Raw genomic sequence first — 18,766 nt, 5'->3', positions numbered from 1 at the left:
TATTGATATATATAGTATTTTGCTGTGCTGTTGAAGAGTTTCCACATTCAAAATATTGAATTAAAAAAAAATTTTAAAAATATTGAATTAAATGTCTTAAATATACCTTTACAAAAATTTAATATAATGTTCAAATTTATTTTTAAAATTTTATTTATTTTCTCCATTTAGATGCTTACCCAGTTAAAACTGACTGTTAGAATATCTTCCATAGAGATTTGGTCAAACAAAAACAAAATTTCTACTACAAGACATCCTAATCATATATTATATAAATTTTTAGAATGGAAAACCGAATTTCTCTCCCAACCTCATCATACTGCATACTTATTTGCGTGAGTATAGTATTTCATATTTGTATAAAGAAATAACCCAAAGTGATTTTATATGTTAATTATGAAAAACAAGCATTTACTTAATGTATACTGAGTTCTGTAAATTTGGTAGACACCATGGGATGGGAAGAAAATGTAGGTTAACCTCTTTGTCCTCAAGTAGCTAATGTGAGGTAAGACTTAAAATCTTTTATCAAATGACATAAAATTACCTGAAAGAAGTAAAATTACATAAAAGTTTTGAAATAACTAAAGGAGGTTAATTATGAGTGATACAATTTTTTGATGTCTCTTGGCTAGTAAACTTTTACTACCTATTATCTCTACATTCTTGTGTCTGATCTGATTATCATTAATAATACCACTGAAATGTAATTATGAGGAAAATTGTTATTTTTTTAGCTTCCAGAAAAGTCCTACTTTTATAGGAGCCACACATCCTGCAAAAATATGTGATAAGAATTTTGCTGGAGGAGTTGCTTTGGTATGTAATTACTATCAAATTTGCTCTCATTATTTTCATGTTTCAAAATTTCCTAAATATTTTAAAGCAAGAATATATATATATTACTTAGTTTATTCTTCCTTTAATAGTATTTTTATTACTAATTAAGAGTATAAAAATTAAACTGTATATATTTGCTTTAAAAATCAGAATATTTTTAAAGTCAACTGATCATAATTTCATATTGTTTTAAAAAACATTTGGCCTTTGTAAGTCTGTTTAATTGTTTTGAGCAGTGGTATGCTTGCATCAGTAGTTATTATATAATCAGTGTGATTTTAATTATTAAACATTTTCCTCAAAATAAATAAAAATAAATAAAAATAAATATCAAAATATTAAATAAATATCAAATAAAAAATAAATATCAAAAAAATAAAATCAGTATTTTCCTCAAAATTAATAATTGGTATACATTCATGTACTTTTTGTTAAGTGACGTTCATTGTATTATTGTTTCAAGGTAACTTTTATTATTGCATTCAATTCTTTATTATGTTTGTGAGGAGCAGACTGTTGTAGGAAGGAACAGCCATCAAATATTCATAATCTACTGTTTTCTGGAAAGTGGGAATGACCTTTTTCTACAGTTATGTTCTTTTTACAACAAGCTATATAAAATGTAGCAAGGGGAGCGAACTTGACAGTGTTTCAGAAAAATAAGGCTACACTATGATTTTTATACTGACCCATTTGTATATTTAGTTGACTTTTAGTAGCATGTACAGTGATTCAAATTGTCATTGATAGATTAGACAGAATTAAAATCTGTACTGGTGTGTACTTGCTACCATTAGTATAAAAGACATATTGATTGATTAGATAAATCTAAAACCATTTCTAGGGGTTATTTGTCACCATGGCTAAAGAAGAATCAGATATTCCCTAGGAATTTGTTTTATTCTCAATCCTTGCTGTTGGTCCTCTTTCAGCCAAAGCCTCAGGAAAGACTGTCAGCAATTGTCCAGGTCTTTGTCACTATTGTGAATCCTCCTGAAAACAATGTTTCTTTGCTGAGAACTAATGTTTAGATCATGTGTGTGTGAAGAAAATAAAGCAGATGATAGGAATTATTGAATATAAGTGGTTAGTATGTGTTTTCCTGGTGCCATTCTTCAGACTTTAAGTTTGATTGGAATTTTTGTAATAAAAATTTGTAAAGGAAAAATATATAAAAAGCCAGTATAAAATTAAAATACAACTATCAATATAAAAATACATTTTTTGTTTATTCCAACAACAAAGAGTATGAAGATTAAATTTTAAAATGATAGACACCAATCATAATATTGTAAAATTTTCTTTTTAGGTTAAGAATCAATTCCTTGAATATGGTAGCTTTGTTAAATATTTTGAAATCAGGTAGTTAAAGCTATCCAACTTTGTGCTTTGTCAATACTATGTATGTCTATATATAACTTTGCATTTTCTTATAGATTTTAGAATCAGGTTGTCTAGTTCTACACATACACAAAAGCTTACTTAGGTTTTGATTGGGATGGTGTGTAATTTATGAATCAATTAGGGGAGAATTGATATCTTAATAATGTTGGATCTTCCAGTCCACCAACATGATTTATCTCTCCGTTAATTCAGGTCTTTTAAAAATTCTCTGTGGAGGTTTAATACATATACTGCTAAAATTATTCTTAGGTATTTTATATGCTCTGATGCTATTGCAACTGGTCTTGATCATTTAAGTTCATCTTCCAGTTTCTCACTGCTAGTGTATATCAGTATATGGCCAGTTTTTATATATTTTTGTAAATATCCAGTAACCTTGCTGAACTTACATTATGAGATTGTTGATCTAAAACAAATAGACTGCCAGATTTCTCCAGAAATGATGGGTTTACTCAGAATCAGCAGAGAATTATGATTTGGGGTCTGCAACCATGTTTAGCCAGGTGCAGATCCTCTCATGGCAAGGGAAACAACACTTTTATAAAGGGGAAAAAGAAAGTTGAAGGGAGCTATAGTAAACAAAGTGTCCATGGCTTTTTATTGGCTGAGTCCTTGCCAGGAAAGGAGAAGAGAAGTCTTTCTTTTTCCTGTTGGGTTCTGCTATCCTCCAGGCTGTGAGAGTTCCCCTTCTGGTAGCCCGACTCTAATTGAGGTTTCTGTTTATTATTTTTTACAAGACCCACTCTTTTTTCCAGTTTTACTGAGATACAACTGATATATAACATTGTGTAAGTTTAAGGTGTACAGTGTAATGATTTGATATATGTATATATTGCAGAATGATTGCCACAATAAGGTTATATATATATGTATATATTTGATAATCCGTCATCTCACATGGTTACCATTTGTGTGTGTGTTGAGACACTTTAAGACCTACTCTTTTAGCAGCTTTCAAATATTCAATACAGTATTGTTAACTATAGTTACATTGTATCCCCAGGTTAGAAATTTGTACCATTTGACCACTTTCACTCATTCCCACCCCCAACTCTCGCCCTGGCAACCACCAATCTGTTCTCTGTTTCTATGAGTTCGGTTGTTTTAGATTCCACCTACTGAGATCATGTAGTATTTGTCTTTCTCTGTCTGACTTATTTCACTTAGAGTAATGCCCTCTGACTTCATCCATGTTGTGTCAAATGACAGGATTTCCTTCTTTTTTTTATGACTGAATAATATTCATATATACATGATTATTAAACACACACATCTCACAAATTATCTGCTCATTAGTCAGTGGACACTTAGGTTGTTTCCATATCTTGGCTGTTGTGAATAATCTGCAGTGAACATGGGGTGCAAAGACCTATTTGAGACAGTGATTTCATTTCCTCAGATATATACTTAGAAGTGGAATTGCTGATTCATATGATAGTTCTATATTTAATTTTTTTCAGGAAACTCCACACTGTTTTCTATAGTGGTTGTACTGATTTACATTCCCACCAACAGTGCACATGGGTTCCAGTCTCTCCACATCCTTGCCAGCATTTGTTATCTCCTATCTTTTTGATGATAGCCATTCTAACAGGTGTGAGGTGATCTCACTTGTGGTTTTGATTTGCATTTCTCTGATGATTAGTGATGTTGAGCATCTTTTCATGTACCTGTTGGCCACTTGAATATCCTCTTTGGAGAAATAGGTCCTCTGACCATTTCTTAATAAGATAATTTAGTTCTTGCTAGTGAGTTATATGACTTCTTAATATACTTTGGATATTAACCTCTTATCATATATATAGTTTGTAAATATTTTCTCCCATTCTGTAGTTGCCTTTTCATTTTGATCAGTTCTTTTGCTGTGCAGAACCCTTATATTGCTGTAGTCCCACTTGTTTATTTTTGCCTTTGTTTGTGGTTTTGTTGTCATAGTTATAAAATCATTGCCAAGACCAATGTCAAGAAGATTTTTCACTGTTTTCTTCCAAGAATTTTATGATTTCACTTCTTACCTATAGGTGTTTAGCCCATGTTGAGTTAATTTTTGTGAATAGTGTAATACAAGAGTCCAGTTCATTATTTACGTGTGAATATCCAGTTTTCCGGACACTTGCTTTTATGCCAGGACCATACTTTTTGATTACTATAGCCTTTTAATATAGGTTGAAAACAGGAACTGCGATGCTTCCAGCTTTGTTTTTCTTTCTCAGGATTGCTTTGGCCACTTGGAGTCTTTTGTGGTTTCATACAAATTTTAAGATTGTTTTCTGTATTTTTATGAAAAAATGTCATTAGAATTTTGAGAGGGATTGCATTGAATCTATAGATGGCTTTGGGTAATATGCATATTTTAACAATATTAATTTTTCCAGTCCGTGGGATATCTTTCCATTTATTTGTGTCCTTTTCCCTTCCTTCCTTCCTTCCTTCCTTCCTTCCTTTCTTTCTTTTCTTTCTTTCTCCTTTCCTTCCTTCCTTATTTTCTTTCTTTCTTTCTTTCCCTCACGGCTCATGGGATCTTAGTTTCCTGACCAGGGATCGAACCCAGGCCCCCTGTAGTGGAAGCACAGAGTCCTAACCACTGGACCACCAGATAATTCCCTCTTTTTCACTTTCTTTCATCACAGTCTTATAGTTTTCTTTGTGCAAATCATTTTGTTGTTTTATTGCTGTTGTAAATGGGATTGATTTATTTCGTGTTATTCTGTTAATTCATTGTTAATATATCAAAACACAATATATCAGTTTGTACGTTGGTATTGTATTGTGAAACTTTATTGAATTTGTTTATTCTAATAGTTTTTTTGTGAAGTCTTTAGGATTTTCTCCATAAAAGATTATGTCATCAGCAAACAGAAATAATTTTACTTCTTCCTTTCTGATTTGGTTGCCTTTTATACCCTTTTCTTTCCTGGTTGCTCTGGCTAACTATGTTGAATAAGAATGGTGAGAGTGGGCACCCTTGTCTTGATCTTTATCTTAGAGGAAAAGATTTACCTTTCACCTTTGAGTATGATGTTAGCCATAGGTTTGTTGTATATGATCTTTATTATGTTGAGGTACATTCCTTCTATTCCCAATGTTTATCATGAAGGAATGTTGAAATTTGTCAGATGCTTTTTTGGCATCTGTTGAGATGATCATATGATTCTCTTCTTTCATTCTATTCATGTGGTGCCTCATATTCATTTATTTTTATATGTTGAACCATTTTTGCATTGCTGGGATGCATCCCACTTGACCTTGGTATATGATCCTTTTAACATGCTTGAATTTGGTTTGCTAGTAGTTTGTTGATAATTTTTGCATTTGTATTCATTAAGGATATTGGCCTATAGTTTTCTTTCCTTGTAGTGTCCTTATCTGGCTCTGGTATTAGGGCAGTAATAGACTCTTAAAATGAGTTTGGGGGTGTTATGTCATCTTCAATTTTTTGGAAGATTTTGAGAAGGATTAGCATTAATTATTCATTAAATGTTTGGTAGAATTAACCAGTGAAACAGTTTGGTCCTGGGCTTTTCTTTTTTTGGGGGGCGTTTGCTTACTGATTCAACTCATTAGTGGTCTGTTCAGATTTTCGAGTTATACAGGATTCAGTATTGGTAGATTGTATGTTTCTAAGAAGTTACCCGTTTCTTCTGGGTTATCCAGTTTGTTGGTGTTTGATCATAGTAGTTTCTTATGATTACTTGTAATTTTGTATTATAAGCTGTAATTCTCCTCTTGCATTTATAATTTTATTTACTTGAGTTCTCTTTAGCTAAAGTTTTGTCAATTTTGTTTATCTTTTCAAAGAAAAAATTGTTAATTTAAAATTTTTAAAATTGATTCCCTATTCTCTATCTCAGTTATTTCTGTGCTAATCTTTACTATGGTTTTGCTTTTGCTAATTCTGGGCTTGATTTGTTCTTTCTTCTACTTCCTTGAACAGTAGAATTAGGTTATTCAAGATCTTTCTCTTTTTTTAAAAATTAATTTTTATTGGAGTATAGTTGATTTACAGTCTTGTGTTTCTGCTGTACAGCAATGTGAATCAGCTACACGTATACATATATCCACTCTTTTTTAGATTCTATTCCCATATAGGTCATTACAGAGTATTGAGTAGAGTTCCCTGTGTTATACAGTAGGTTCTTATTAGTTATATATTCTATATATAGTAGTGTGTATATGCCAAGCACATATTCCCAGTTTGTCACACCCCCGTTTCCTGCTTGGTAACCATAAGTTTCTTTTCTACATCTGTGACTCTCTTTCTGTTTTATAAACAAGTTAATTTTTACCATTTTTTTAGATTCCACATATAAGCGATATCATATGATATTTGTCTTTCTGTGTCTGACTTACTTCACTTAGTATGACAATCTCTAGGTCCATCCATGTCACTACAAATGGCATTATTTCATCCTTTTTATGGCTGAGTAGTATTTCGTTGTATATACGTACCAAATGTTCTTTATCCATTCCTCTGTCGGTGGACATTTAGGTTGTTTCCATGTCCTGGCTATTGTAAATAGTGTTGCAATGAACATCAGAGTGCATGTATCTTTTCGAATTATGGTTTTCTCTGGATAGATACCTAGGATTGGGATTGCTGGGTAGCTCTCTCTCTCTTCTTTTTTTAAGGAACTTCCATACTCTTCTCCTTAGTGGTTTTACCAATTTGTATTCCCGCCAACAATGTAGGAGGGTTCCCTTTTCTCCAAACCCTCTCCTGCATTTACTGTTTGTAGACTTTTTAATGATGGCCATTCTGACTGGTGTGAAGTGATACCTCTTTGCAGTTTTGATTTGCATTTCTCTAATAATTTGCAACGTTGAGCGTCTCCTCATGTGCCTGTTGTGCCTGTATATCTTCTTTGGAGAACTGTCTACTTAGATCTTCTGCCAATTTTTTGATTGTGTTGTTTGTTTTTTTGATATTGAGCTGCCTGAGCTGTTTGTATATTTTGGAGATTAATCCCTTCTCGGTTGCTTCATTTGAAAATATTTTCTCTCATTCTGTGCATTGTCATTTAGTTTTGTATATGGTTTCCTTTGCTGTTTAAAAGCTTTTAAGTTTAATTAGGTCCCATATGTGTACTTTTGTTTTTATTTTCATTACGCCAGGAAGTGGATCAAAAAAGATCTTGCTGCGATTTGTGTCAGAGTGTGTTCTGCTTATGATTTCCTCCAAGAGTTTTATAGTATTTGTCCTTACATTTAGGTCTTTAACCCATTTTATTTTTGTGTATGATGTTAGGGAGTGTTCTAATTTCATTCTTTTACATGTAGCTGTCCAGTTTTCCCAGCACCACTTATTGAAGAGACTGTCTTTTCTCCATTGTATATTTTTGCCTCCTTTGTCATAGGTTAGGTGACCATAGGTGCATGGGTTTATCTGTGGACTTTCTATCCAGTTCCATTGATCTATATTTCTGTTTTTGTAGCAGTATCATTACTATAGCTTTTTTTGTATAGTCTGAAATCAGGGAGGCTGATTCCTCCAGCTCCATTTTTCTTTGTCAAGATTGCTTTGGCTATTCAGGGTCTTTTGTGTTTCCATATAAATTGTAAAATTTCTTGTTCTAGTTCTGTGAAAAATGCCACCGGTAATTTGTCTAAGTTTCTCTGTGGTCTCCTTTCCACAGGCTGCAGGACCCTAGTTTCTGTTGCTTCTGGTGTCTGCACCCTGTTGGGTGAGATTGGTCCAGGGGCTTTTGCAGGCTTCCTGGTGGGAGGGACTGTTGCCTGCCCTCTGGTGGGTGGAGCTGGGTCTTGTTTCTCTGACGGGCAGGGCCATGTTAAGGGGTGTGTTTTGAGGTGGCTGTGAGCTCAGTACAACTTTGGGCAGACTGTCTTCTGATGGGTGGAGCTGTGTTCCTATCTTGATAGTTGTTTGGCCTGAGGCTTTCCAGCACTGGAGCCTGCAATTTGTTGGATGGGGCCGGGTCTTGTTGCTGAAATGTGGACTTCCGAGAGAGCTCACTCCAGTCAGTATTCCCTGGGGCTTCCACTACCTGTGTCCTTGCCCTCACAGTGAACTATAGTCGACCTTGCCTCCCTAGGAGACCCTCCAAGACCCCTAGGTAGATGTAGCCCAGATTCCTGTGGAGGTACTGCTTTGTGCTGGGTCCCAGTGCACTTGAGACCTTGTGTGCCCCCTCCAAGAGTGGAGTCTCTCTTTCCCGCAGCCCTGTGGGGCTCCTGCACTCAAGCCCTGCTGGCCTTCAAGGCTAGAGGCTCTGGTGGTTCTTCCACCCGATGCCAGACCCTCAGACTGTGTTGGAGGGCTATTTTACATGGGAACGTCCCTGTGTAGCCTGTGTGGATTTAATATTTTTTGGTGCGAGGGTTGTTTTTCATATAGATGTCTTCCATCTCTTTCCTCAGTGTATGCTGGCCATGTTCCCCTTTACAGGAGGTGTGACTGGTGTTGTGGTGACCAGAGCCTGCACTGGATATTGTGCAGGGTCTCCCCTTTGCTCTGTGGTTGCCACTGCCCTGGTAGGGCAGGGTCTGCTCCCTAGTTGTTAGGTAGAGCCCCCAGATCTGCTTCTTAGCTGTGTTTCTGATCCATGATGTGAGGTAGGCAGGTTTGGAGCACTCCTGCTGGGAGGGAAGCCACTGAGTATTCCTCCTCTGTAGCTGTTCACCTGCGGGTGTGATCTGTTGTGTCACCTTTCACCCGTTGTGCGAGCTCACGAGTTACACTCTTGTTGGCACTGCTCTCGGCCCCACCTTAACTGTGGGTGTGCCGGCAGTTGGCCCTGGTGTCTCTCGGACGTTGTTTTCACCAGGCCACCCGAGTAGATCCACTGAAGTCAGGCCCCAGGACTGCAGTAATCATGGATCTGGACCAGCTGTGGGTGCTACGGGGACAGGTCAGATTCTGGCCTGCCCCAGCCCCCCACGTGTACGTGCCCACAAAGCCTACAGCTGCTAAAGCTGGACCCGTCTTGGCTGCAGGAGCGCTCGTCCATTCAGATGTTCTGTAGGTACTGAGTTTGCAAAGCTGGTCACAGGAGAGTCAATTTGCAGTTTGCTCAGCTGCAAGGAGAGATTTCAGCTTTTCTTCCTTAGTTGCACAACCCCTGGGGTACAGCTGTGGTTTCAGCCCACCTCTATGTGTGGGCCACCCACAGGGGTCTGCTCCTGAGACTGCCCTGGAGCACACGAGTTCACCCCAGTGAGAAGGGGGCATGGAGGTGGCAGCAGCTGGGGTCGCAGGAGCCCTTGTGGGGTCCCTGCAGGGACGGGGCCAGCAGCGATGGGATGTGCGGGGGAGCCAGCGGCCGCAGGTGTGAGAGAGCTGGCCCTGGCAGGGGCCCTTCCTAGTGCCTGGGGAGTCAGGGCCAGCACGTGGGTAGTGAGGCTGCAATGGCGGCCCTGCCCCTTGTGAGTCACTCAACAATGGCGCTTCGCTTCCACGGCCGTTGGTGTTTTCTCCACAAGAATTACTGGTTGCAGACTTCCTCATTCCCACCGCTCAGGCTATTTACTCACAGCCGGAGCAGTGCCCTCCCCCGGTCTGCTCTCCAAACCCTGTGTTCCAGCACCTATCCCCCATCTGCACCAGCGGACACATGTCTCAGGCTGGCATGCGCAGGGCTGTGGCATGGACCATCTGTGTAGGTCTCACTCTGTCCTGCCTGCCACAGACTGGTTGCTGCACTCTCCTCCAGTAGCCCCCGAAGCTCCCCTTCTGTCCCAATGATGTCCCTGCTGAGGGGCTTCCCTTGGATGTGAGAACCTCTCCTCTCCTTCAGCTCCCCTCACAGGGGTTCAGGTCCCATCCTGCTTCCTCTCCTCTTCCTTTTCCCTTCTTTCTTTTGTCCTACCCGGTTACACGGGGATCTTTCTTGTCTTTTTAGGTGTCCGAGGTCCTCTGCTAGTGTGCAGCCAGTGCTCTGTGAGAATTGTTCCATTGGTAGATGTATTCTTGATGCATTTGCAGGGAGAGACGAATCCCACGTCCTACTGCTCCTCTACCATCTTGACTCTCTAGAGATCTTTATTTTTTCTTGATGTATGCATTTATTGCTATTAACATCCCTCCTATAATTGCTTTTGCTGCATCCCTTAAGTGTTGATATATTGTCTTTCCATTTGCATTTGTCTCAAGATTTAAAAAAAAATTCTCCTTTCCTCTTTTTTTTTTTTTATCAATTTGTTATTTGGAGTGTGTTGCTCAGTTTCCATGTATTTGTAAGTTTTCAAGCTTTCTTCCTGCTATTAATTTCTAGTTCATTTCCATTGTGTTCATAAAAGATACTTGATATAATTTTGATACTCTTGTTTTGTGGCCTAACATGTGATCTAATCTAGAAAATATTCTCTGTGCAATTGAGAAGAATGTGCATTCTGCTGCCAGATTGAATGTTCCATATATATGTCTCTTAGGTCGATGTGGTGTATAGTGTTGTTCCAGCCCACTGTTTCCTTCATGATTTTCTGTCTGGATGATCTGTCTACCATAGAAAGTGAGGTATTAAAATCCCTGACAGTTATTGTATTACTGTTTGTTACCCCTTTTAGTTTTTTGTATTTGCTTAATATATTTAGGTGCCATGATATTGGGTGCATAAATAATTACAATTTTAAAATCTCCTTGATGAATTGATACCTTTACCATTATATAATGACCTTCTTTGTCTATTTTGGCCATATTTAGCTTAAAGTCTATTTTGTGTATTATAAGTATAGCTCTCCCTCCATTCTTCTGCTTACCATTTCCTTGAATATTTTTTCCATCTCTTCACTTTATGTATATATTCTTAAAGCTAAGTGAGTTTCTTGTGGGCAGCATATCATTGGATTTTCAAAAATCCATTTAGCCATTACGTGTCTTTTGATTGGAGAATTTAATCCATTTATGCTTAAAGTAATTATTGATTGGTAAGAGCTTACTATTGCCATTTTGTTAATTGTTTTCTGACTGTTTTGCCTATTTCTTGTTTCTGCTCTTGCTGTCTTCCTTTGTGACTTGATGAGTTTTTGTAGTGGTATGGCTTGACCTCTTTTTCATAATATTTTGTGTACCCACTACAGATTTTCCCTTTTTGGTTACCATGAGGCTTACATAAAATACATTGATAGCATCTTATATTCAGCTAATAACAACTTAACTTTAATAGCAAGCAGAAACTTTATTCTTTTACTTTCCCGCAATCGCATTTTAAGTTTATTGGTGTTAAAATTTACATCTTTTTTATATTGTGTATACAATAATAAATTGTTTTAGTTATGGTTATTTTTAACATGTTTGTAAACTTTTAAATGAGAGTTGTAAGTGAATTATGTATTTCCATTACCATATTAGAGAATACTTTGACTCTATATTTACCATTACCACTGAGTTTTATACATTTGTATGTTTTTATGATGTTACTTAGCATCCTTTTATTTCTGCTTGAAGAATTCCTCTTTGCGTTTCTTGTGAGACAGGTCTAGTGGTGATGAAATCCCTCAGCTTTGGTTTTTGAGAAAATCTTAAATTTCTTAAGGACAGCTTTGGCTGGTGTAGTATCTTGGTTAACAGTCATCTTTTCTTTCAGTGTTTTGAATATATCATCCCACTCTCTGTGGACTTACGAAGTTTTTGCTGAGAAATTCAGTTATGGAGATTCCCTTTTCATGTGACAAGTTGCTTTTCGTTTGCTGCTTTCTTTTGACAATTTTATCATGATGTGCCTTGGTGTAACCCTTTTTGGATTCAACATAGTTGGTCCTTTTGGGCCTCGTGAATCTAGATGTCTGTTTCTCTCCCAATGTTGGTAGTGTCATGGATATGCGGGGCTTGCTACTATGCGGGGCTCTCTATTTGGGTGAGGGCACTACTTGTGCTCTGTGGTCAGCAGACTTGTCACTGGCTAGACACTGTGGCTGAGTGAGCCTGCTGGCTGGGCTCTGCATTCAAGCAGGTCTACTGGGTGTGCTCTCTGATTAGGTTGGGCTGCTGGCTCTGCTGCATGGTCAGGTGGGCCTTCACTAACTGTGCTCTGCAATCACATCTGGTCAGACGAGGTCATAGGCTGTGTTTCCTTTTAAGGTGGTGCCACTGTTTGGACTCTGCCATTGGATAGGGCCATGGCTGGGCTCCACAATCATTCCTGGTCTGATGAGTTGTAAGTGTCTGCTCAGTGACTGGATCGTGCCACTGGCAGTACTTTGTAGAGCTCTAGGCAAGGCTTTGTGGTTGACAAGGCCGTAGGCTGTGCTCTGAAATTAGGTGAGGCCCAAGCTATACCCCTAAGTTTGCAGGGCCCCAGGTTAGACCTCATGATCAGGTAGGTCTCTGGCTGTGCTGTGCTGTTGGACAAGGTCCCTGGGCAGGCACTCTTGTCAGGAGGGGCTTCCAGAGTGCAGCCTCTAGAGACTGCACTGCGCATCAGAGCAGGGTCATTGTCTAGGCTTCTGCATTGGGTGGGCCTGTAGGCTATGTTCCACAATTGGGCAGAGTCACTAGCTAGGCTCCCTGCCTGGTTGAATCTGCAGGCTTTGTTCAGCAGTCAGGCAAGACGATAGGCTGGAGCTGGCCATTAGGCTCTGCTTTGCTGCTAGCAGATACCATGGGCTGGGCTTCAAGGATATCTTTGGTCATTGTTCAGGCTCTCTTATTATACAGGGCCATAGGCTATACTTAACTGTTGGCAGGACGGCTGACTTGGCTCTCTGCTCAAGCATGGCTATAGGATGGGGTCCAGGGCTGGTATGGTTTGGCTTATTGCCTGGGCACTCAAATTAGGCAGAACTGCCAACCAAGCTCCCTGGCTAGACAGGGCCACTGGCTCAGCTCTAAAGATGGGCAGAGCCACTGGCTGGGATCTCTGCTCAGGCACTGCTGCAAGCAGAACTGTGATCTGCCAAGATCTGTGCACTGGTTGCTATACACCTGTCCCCCCTCTTCTCCCATCTCTAGCTAATTACCAGTGGTCAAGCCCCACAGATTCCCCCAGTGATCCTGTGAGGTTCGACCTCATTGAATCTCCTAGGAAGTGTTCCACAATGCTGTGGGAGCTGGATTTCCAGCTTGGGCTCTTGTTTCCTCATTGGAGGATTTGTAGGTCTGGGGGGCCCTCTTGGTGCAGTGCCTGGGGAAGGCAATGTAGTCAGAGTGGAGCCATTCCTTTTTTCTTTCTCATGCTCCGCTTACCCTTCTAATGTGGTCTTTCTTAGTCTGTGCTCCAGGGACATGCTTCAGCCTCACCCCCAGGTTCTGGGATTTTCACAGTGGTGTCTTATTTAAGGATAGTTGTTAGTTGGTCTTCTTGTGAGGGGGACTGAAGTCAGGGATGTCTCCATTTTGATGACATCACTATCTTTCTGGGGGGCATATTCCTTTAGGTTTTCATTAAACGCCCTCATGTCTGTGAACAGTTTTACTGCTTCTTTCGCATTCTTTATTTACCTTGCTTGGACTTCCAGGGCAGTGTTTAATAGAAATGATGAGAAAGGACATCCTTGTGTTGCTCCTGAACTCACCAGTGAAACAGTGTAGGAAAGGAGCTTTCTTTGTGGGAAATTTTTAAATTTAGAAATCAATTTATTGCACGGTTATGGGTATATTCAATTTGTTTATATATTCCTGTGTAAGTGCTCGTGAGTTATGTTTTTCAAGGGATGTGTGTATTTCATCTGTGTAATCAACTTGATCGGTATACATTGCTCGTAGTATTCTCTTATTCTGTGGTTGGATCTGTAGTGATATTTCTCCTCTTCCTCATCCTACTTTTAGATTGGTTTCCTGGAGGTTTATCAACTCTTTAATTTTTTCAAAGGACCAAATTATGACTTTGTTGATTCTTTCTGATGTTTGTTTTCTACTTAATTGACTCTTTCTCTTTATTAATTTCTTTCTTCTAATTTGTTTGGATTTATAATGTTTTTTTTCCTGGCTTTTAAAAACAGAAATTTAGATTATAGATTTATTTTAAATCTTTAGAAACTATAGAGATTTAAAGCTATGAATTCTTTTTTGTGTAAAATTAACTGTATTCTGGATATTTTGATGCTTTCTAATTGTTCAAAGTACTTTCTTATTTCCCTTTCATTTCTCATTTGGCTTATGAGATTTACATGTGTGTTGCTAAATTTCTAAATATTTGTGCATTATCTTTTTGCTGACTTTTCATACTTTAATTCACTTGTCAGAGAATATACTTTGTACTACTTTAATCCTTTTTCATTTATTCAGACTTGCTTTATGCCCTAGCATATAGTGTATGTTGGCCTGTTTTTTCAACTGTGCTTGAGAAAAATGTGTATTCATCCTGCAGTTGTTAGGTATAGTATTCTAGAAATATTTACTATGTCTAGTTGGTTGACAGTGTTTCTGACTTTTGTCAACTTGTTCTCTCAACTAGTGAGATATTAGTGTTAAAGGCTCTAATTAATGTGGATTTACCTGTTTTTCCAATTAGTTCTCTCAATTTCTGATTCATACTTGGAAGCTTTAATTTTAAGTGTATAAATATTTAGGATGGCTACATATTCTTGATACATTGACTCTTTTTTTTCATTGTGAAATGTAACATCAGTACAACATCATCAACTTTATGATGCTTGCATGGTATATAAATATTTTCCACCTTTTTACTTCTAACTACCACTACCATTTACCACTTTATACTTAGAGTGCCTCTTCTATAATCAGTGCATCTGTTTTTATTGTTACATTTGTTTTGTCAAATCCATCCTGACAACCTTTGCTTTCAATTGGAATATTTAGCCCATTCACATTTAATATAATTATTAAGTTTGGGTATAGGGCTACCATCTTGTTATTTGTGTCCCATTTGTTGCTTCTGTTTTTCTCCTTTGATCTTCCTTTCCTACCTTCTCCCTTTTAGTCCTAGTAAAATAGATGTCTTTACCATATGACTGTCTATTGGATGTGCTCTTATATCACTAAATGTAAGGGTTCTACAGTACTATAATTCCATTTTACACCTTTCCTTTTTTTGTTGAATTTCCATATATTTACTACTACATATACATAATCCCTGTAATACAATTATGATTTTTCCCCCTTTATATTGTCAAATGCTTTTTGAAGGAATTAGGGAAAGAAATAATAGTATTGTATATTTCTTTTACTCATTTGCCATTTGTAGCATTTTGCAATCTTTGTGCAGATCCAGATTTCCATCTGGAATCATGTCCCTTCATTCTGAGGAATTTACTTAATGATTTTTTTTGTAGTATTAGATCTACAGACATTGAATTCTCTTAGCTTTCATTTATTTGACAATGTCTTTATTTTACTTTATTTTTCAGATTATTTTCACTGGACTATAGAACCCTAGACTACCAAAATTTTTCTTTTAGTACAAATGCCACTTTACTGTCTTCTGGTTTGCAGTATAATCTGAAAAGTTTTATTCTCTCATATAATCATCCATCATCCCATTTCATCAGATTCTTATGAAATTTCTCCAATGTTTCTTATGGAAATATAGGCATATACTTATGTTTTACTTTTACAACAGACCATGGCATAGGCTATACTGTATTTTGCCTTTTTATACTGCATAGTTAAATTAAATAATGTATCTGATAGTTTAAATACGTGGAGCCCCTTTTGGTTTTCTGCTGTCTGGCACTCCTGTTAATTCTCATTCATGCTGTATTTTTTTTCTTTGTGGATATGGTTATTTGTAATTGCATTTTGGCCATTTAAAAATTATTCATGTAAATAATTTAGAGTCTAGTTGCTCTTACCTTCCATCAGGGAATTTTTGTTTGTTTCAACCAGATGATTGAGGGCGCTAAACCAAGGTTATTTTTGACAGACTCAAGGTCGAGAGGAGCAAAAAGTGGGAGATCAAGGCCAGTCAATGTTAAGCATCATTGTGACACTTTTCACTGAGAATTAGAAGAACTACATCCTAGAACAAGGATGAGCTGGAAATAAGACAGTTCTTGCAGAGACATCATGGACCTAGGCTCATTTTTCTTTGTATTTCTCCTTTAGTGTTAGTAGGGTTTCTTGAAAATATTGCCTGATGTCTTTTATTAGTGTTGGAAAATTCTCAACCATTATAATTGTACTTCAGATATTATTTTTGTCCCATTATCTTTACCTTTTCTTGTTAGGCTCTAATTAACATACATTAGTCCTTTAAAAGATGTACCATATGTCACTGTTGTTCTTTTTTTTTTTAATTCTTTTTTTGTTCAGTTTGTTTTGTTCTTCAGTTTGAGTATTTTCTATGATCTTTAATTCTGTTCAGTAATACTCTATTCTGCTATTTCAGATATTCCTTTTATTCCAGTTCTACAGTTTTTAATTTATTTTGTTTATAAATTCCAATGCTTTTGTGAAATTTTTCATTTTTAATCTACTTTGTCTTCCATTTATTTTATGTATATCTTATTTTCAAGCTTTACTGAAAAATAAAAAGTATATACATTTAGGTTGTATGACATGATTTTTATCAAGATGTAAAATGTGAAGATTTAATCTTTGTATACGTTTTGAAATGATTACCACAATCAAGTTAACACACACATCAACTCACATAGATACCATTTTTTCGTTTGTTTTTTGGTGAGAAACTTAAGATTTACTCACTTACCAGATTTCAAGTATACAATAAGTATTATTAATTATAAGCACATTGCTGTATATTATATCCCCAAACTTATTCATCTTATAAAGATGAAAGTTTATACCCTTTGACCCATCCTCTGGTCACTGCCAATGACCACTCTAACTCTCTGGTTCTATGAATTTGCCTTTTTTAGTTTCAACATGTAAGTGAGATCATACATATTTATCTTTCTGTATCTGGCTTATTTCACTAAGAATGATGATGTCTTCCAGGTTCATCCATGCCGTCTCAAAGGACAGGATTTCCTTCTTTTTTTTTTTTGTCTTTTTTCTCTTTATGCATGATTGAACATTTAGGTTGTTTCCATATATTGGCTGTTTTGAATAATGCTGCAGTGAACATGGGAGTGCAGATATCTTTTCAAGATATTGATTTCATTTCCTTTGGGAATATACCCAGATGTTGAGCATCTTTCCATGTAGCTGTTGGCCATCTATATGTTTGCTTTGGAAAAATGTTTATTCAGATAATCTGCCCATTTTTTAATCTGATTTTTTTTTTTTTTGCTATTGAGTTGTATGAGTATTGTATTTTGCATATTAACCCCTTTTCAGAGATATGATTTGTAAATATCTTCTCCCACTTAGTAGCCTGCCTTTTCATTTTGTTGATGGTTTCCTTTGCTGTGCAGAAGAATTTTAGTGTGCTGTAGTCCCACTTGTTTATTTTTGCTTCTGTTGACTTTGCTTTGGAGTCAGATCTAAAAATTCATCACCAAAATTAATATCAAGGGGCTTATTGCCTATGTTTTCTTCTAGGAGTTTTATGGTTTCAGGTCTTGCATTCAAGTCTCTAATACATTTTGAGTTAATTATTGTGTATGGTGTGAGATAGTGGTCCAGTTTCATTCTTTTGCATGTGGCTGTCCAGTTTTTCCCACCACCATTTATTGAAGAGACTGTCTTTTTCCCATTTTATATTACTGCCTCCTTTGGCATGGATCAGTTGACCGTGTAAGTGTGGGTTTATTTCTGGGTTCTATATTTTGTTCCATTGATCTATGTGTCTGCCTTTGTGCCAGTACCATATTGTTTAAAAAAATTTTTTTAATTCAGGTATAATTGACATACATTATATTAGTTTCAGGTGTAAAACAGAGTGATTTGGTATTTGTATATATTGCAAAATGATCACCACAAAAATTCTAGTTAACGTCTATCACCATAAATATAGAATTTAATACTGTTTTGATTACTACAGCTTTGTAGTATAATTTGAAATCAAGGAGCATGATACCTCCAGCTTTACTCTTATTTCTCAAGATTGCTTCAGCTATTTGGGGTCCTTTGTGCTTTCATTCAAATTTTAGGATGTTTGTATTATTTTTGTGAAAATTGCCATTGGAATTTTGAAAGGGAGTGCACTGAATCTGTAGATGGCTATGGGTAAAATGGACATTTTAACAATATTAATTCTTCCAGTCCATGAGTGTGGAATATCTTTCCATTTATTTGTGTCTTCCGCAATTTCTTTCATCACCATCTTCTAGTTTTCAGTGTACAATTTTTTCATATCCTTGGTTAAATTTATTCCTTGGTATTTTGTTCTTTTTAATACAATTGTACATGGGAATGCTTCCTTAATTTCTCTTACTGATAGTGCATTATTAATGTACAGAAACACAACAGACTTCTTTGTATTGATTGTGGGTCTAGAAACTCTACTGAATTCATATATTAGTTATAACAGGTTTTTGTGTGTGTGTGTAGTTTTAGGATTTTTCTCTGTATAATATCGTTATCTGCCAATGGTGACAGTTTTCTTCTTTTTTCCTAGTTTGGATCTCTTTTATTTATTTTTTCTTGCCTAATTGCTCTGGCTAGGAGTTGTATAAAAGTGGTGATAGCTCAAATTCTTGTCTTATTCCTGACCTTGGAGGAATAGCTTTTCTGCTTTTTACCATTGAGTGTGATGTTAGCTGTGGG

General features: G+C 36.8%; 1 protein-coding gene across 6 annotated transcripts in view; it reads left to right on the top strand.

Annotated features, from left to right (window-relative positions):
• Positions 1-18,766, top strand: part of LOC132417749 (disintegrin and metalloproteinase domain-containing protein 5-like) — a 143,994-nt gene that overhangs the window by 26,607 nt on the left and 98,621 nt on the right. For all 6 annotated transcript variants that reach the window (XM_060001526.1, XM_060001525.1, XM_060001520.2 and 3 more), the window contains 2 exons: positions 172-335; positions 738-819. In XM_060001526.1, coding sequence (XP_059857509.1) covers positions 172-335; positions 738-819 — 246 coding nt within the window. The remainder of the gene's footprint in view (positions 1-171; positions 336-737; positions 820-18,766) is intronic.

This window comes from Delphinus delphis, chromosome 21 (assembly GCF_949987515.2).
Source record: "Delphinus delphis chromosome 21, mDelDel1.2, whole genome shotgun sequence".
NCBI classification, from domain to species: domain Eukaryota; kingdom Metazoa; phylum Chordata; class Mammalia; order Artiodactyla; family Delphinidae; genus Delphinus; species Delphinus delphis.
The sequence above is the reverse complement of the archived record's forward strand: the minus strand, read 5'-3'. Positions and strand labels throughout refer to the sequence as shown.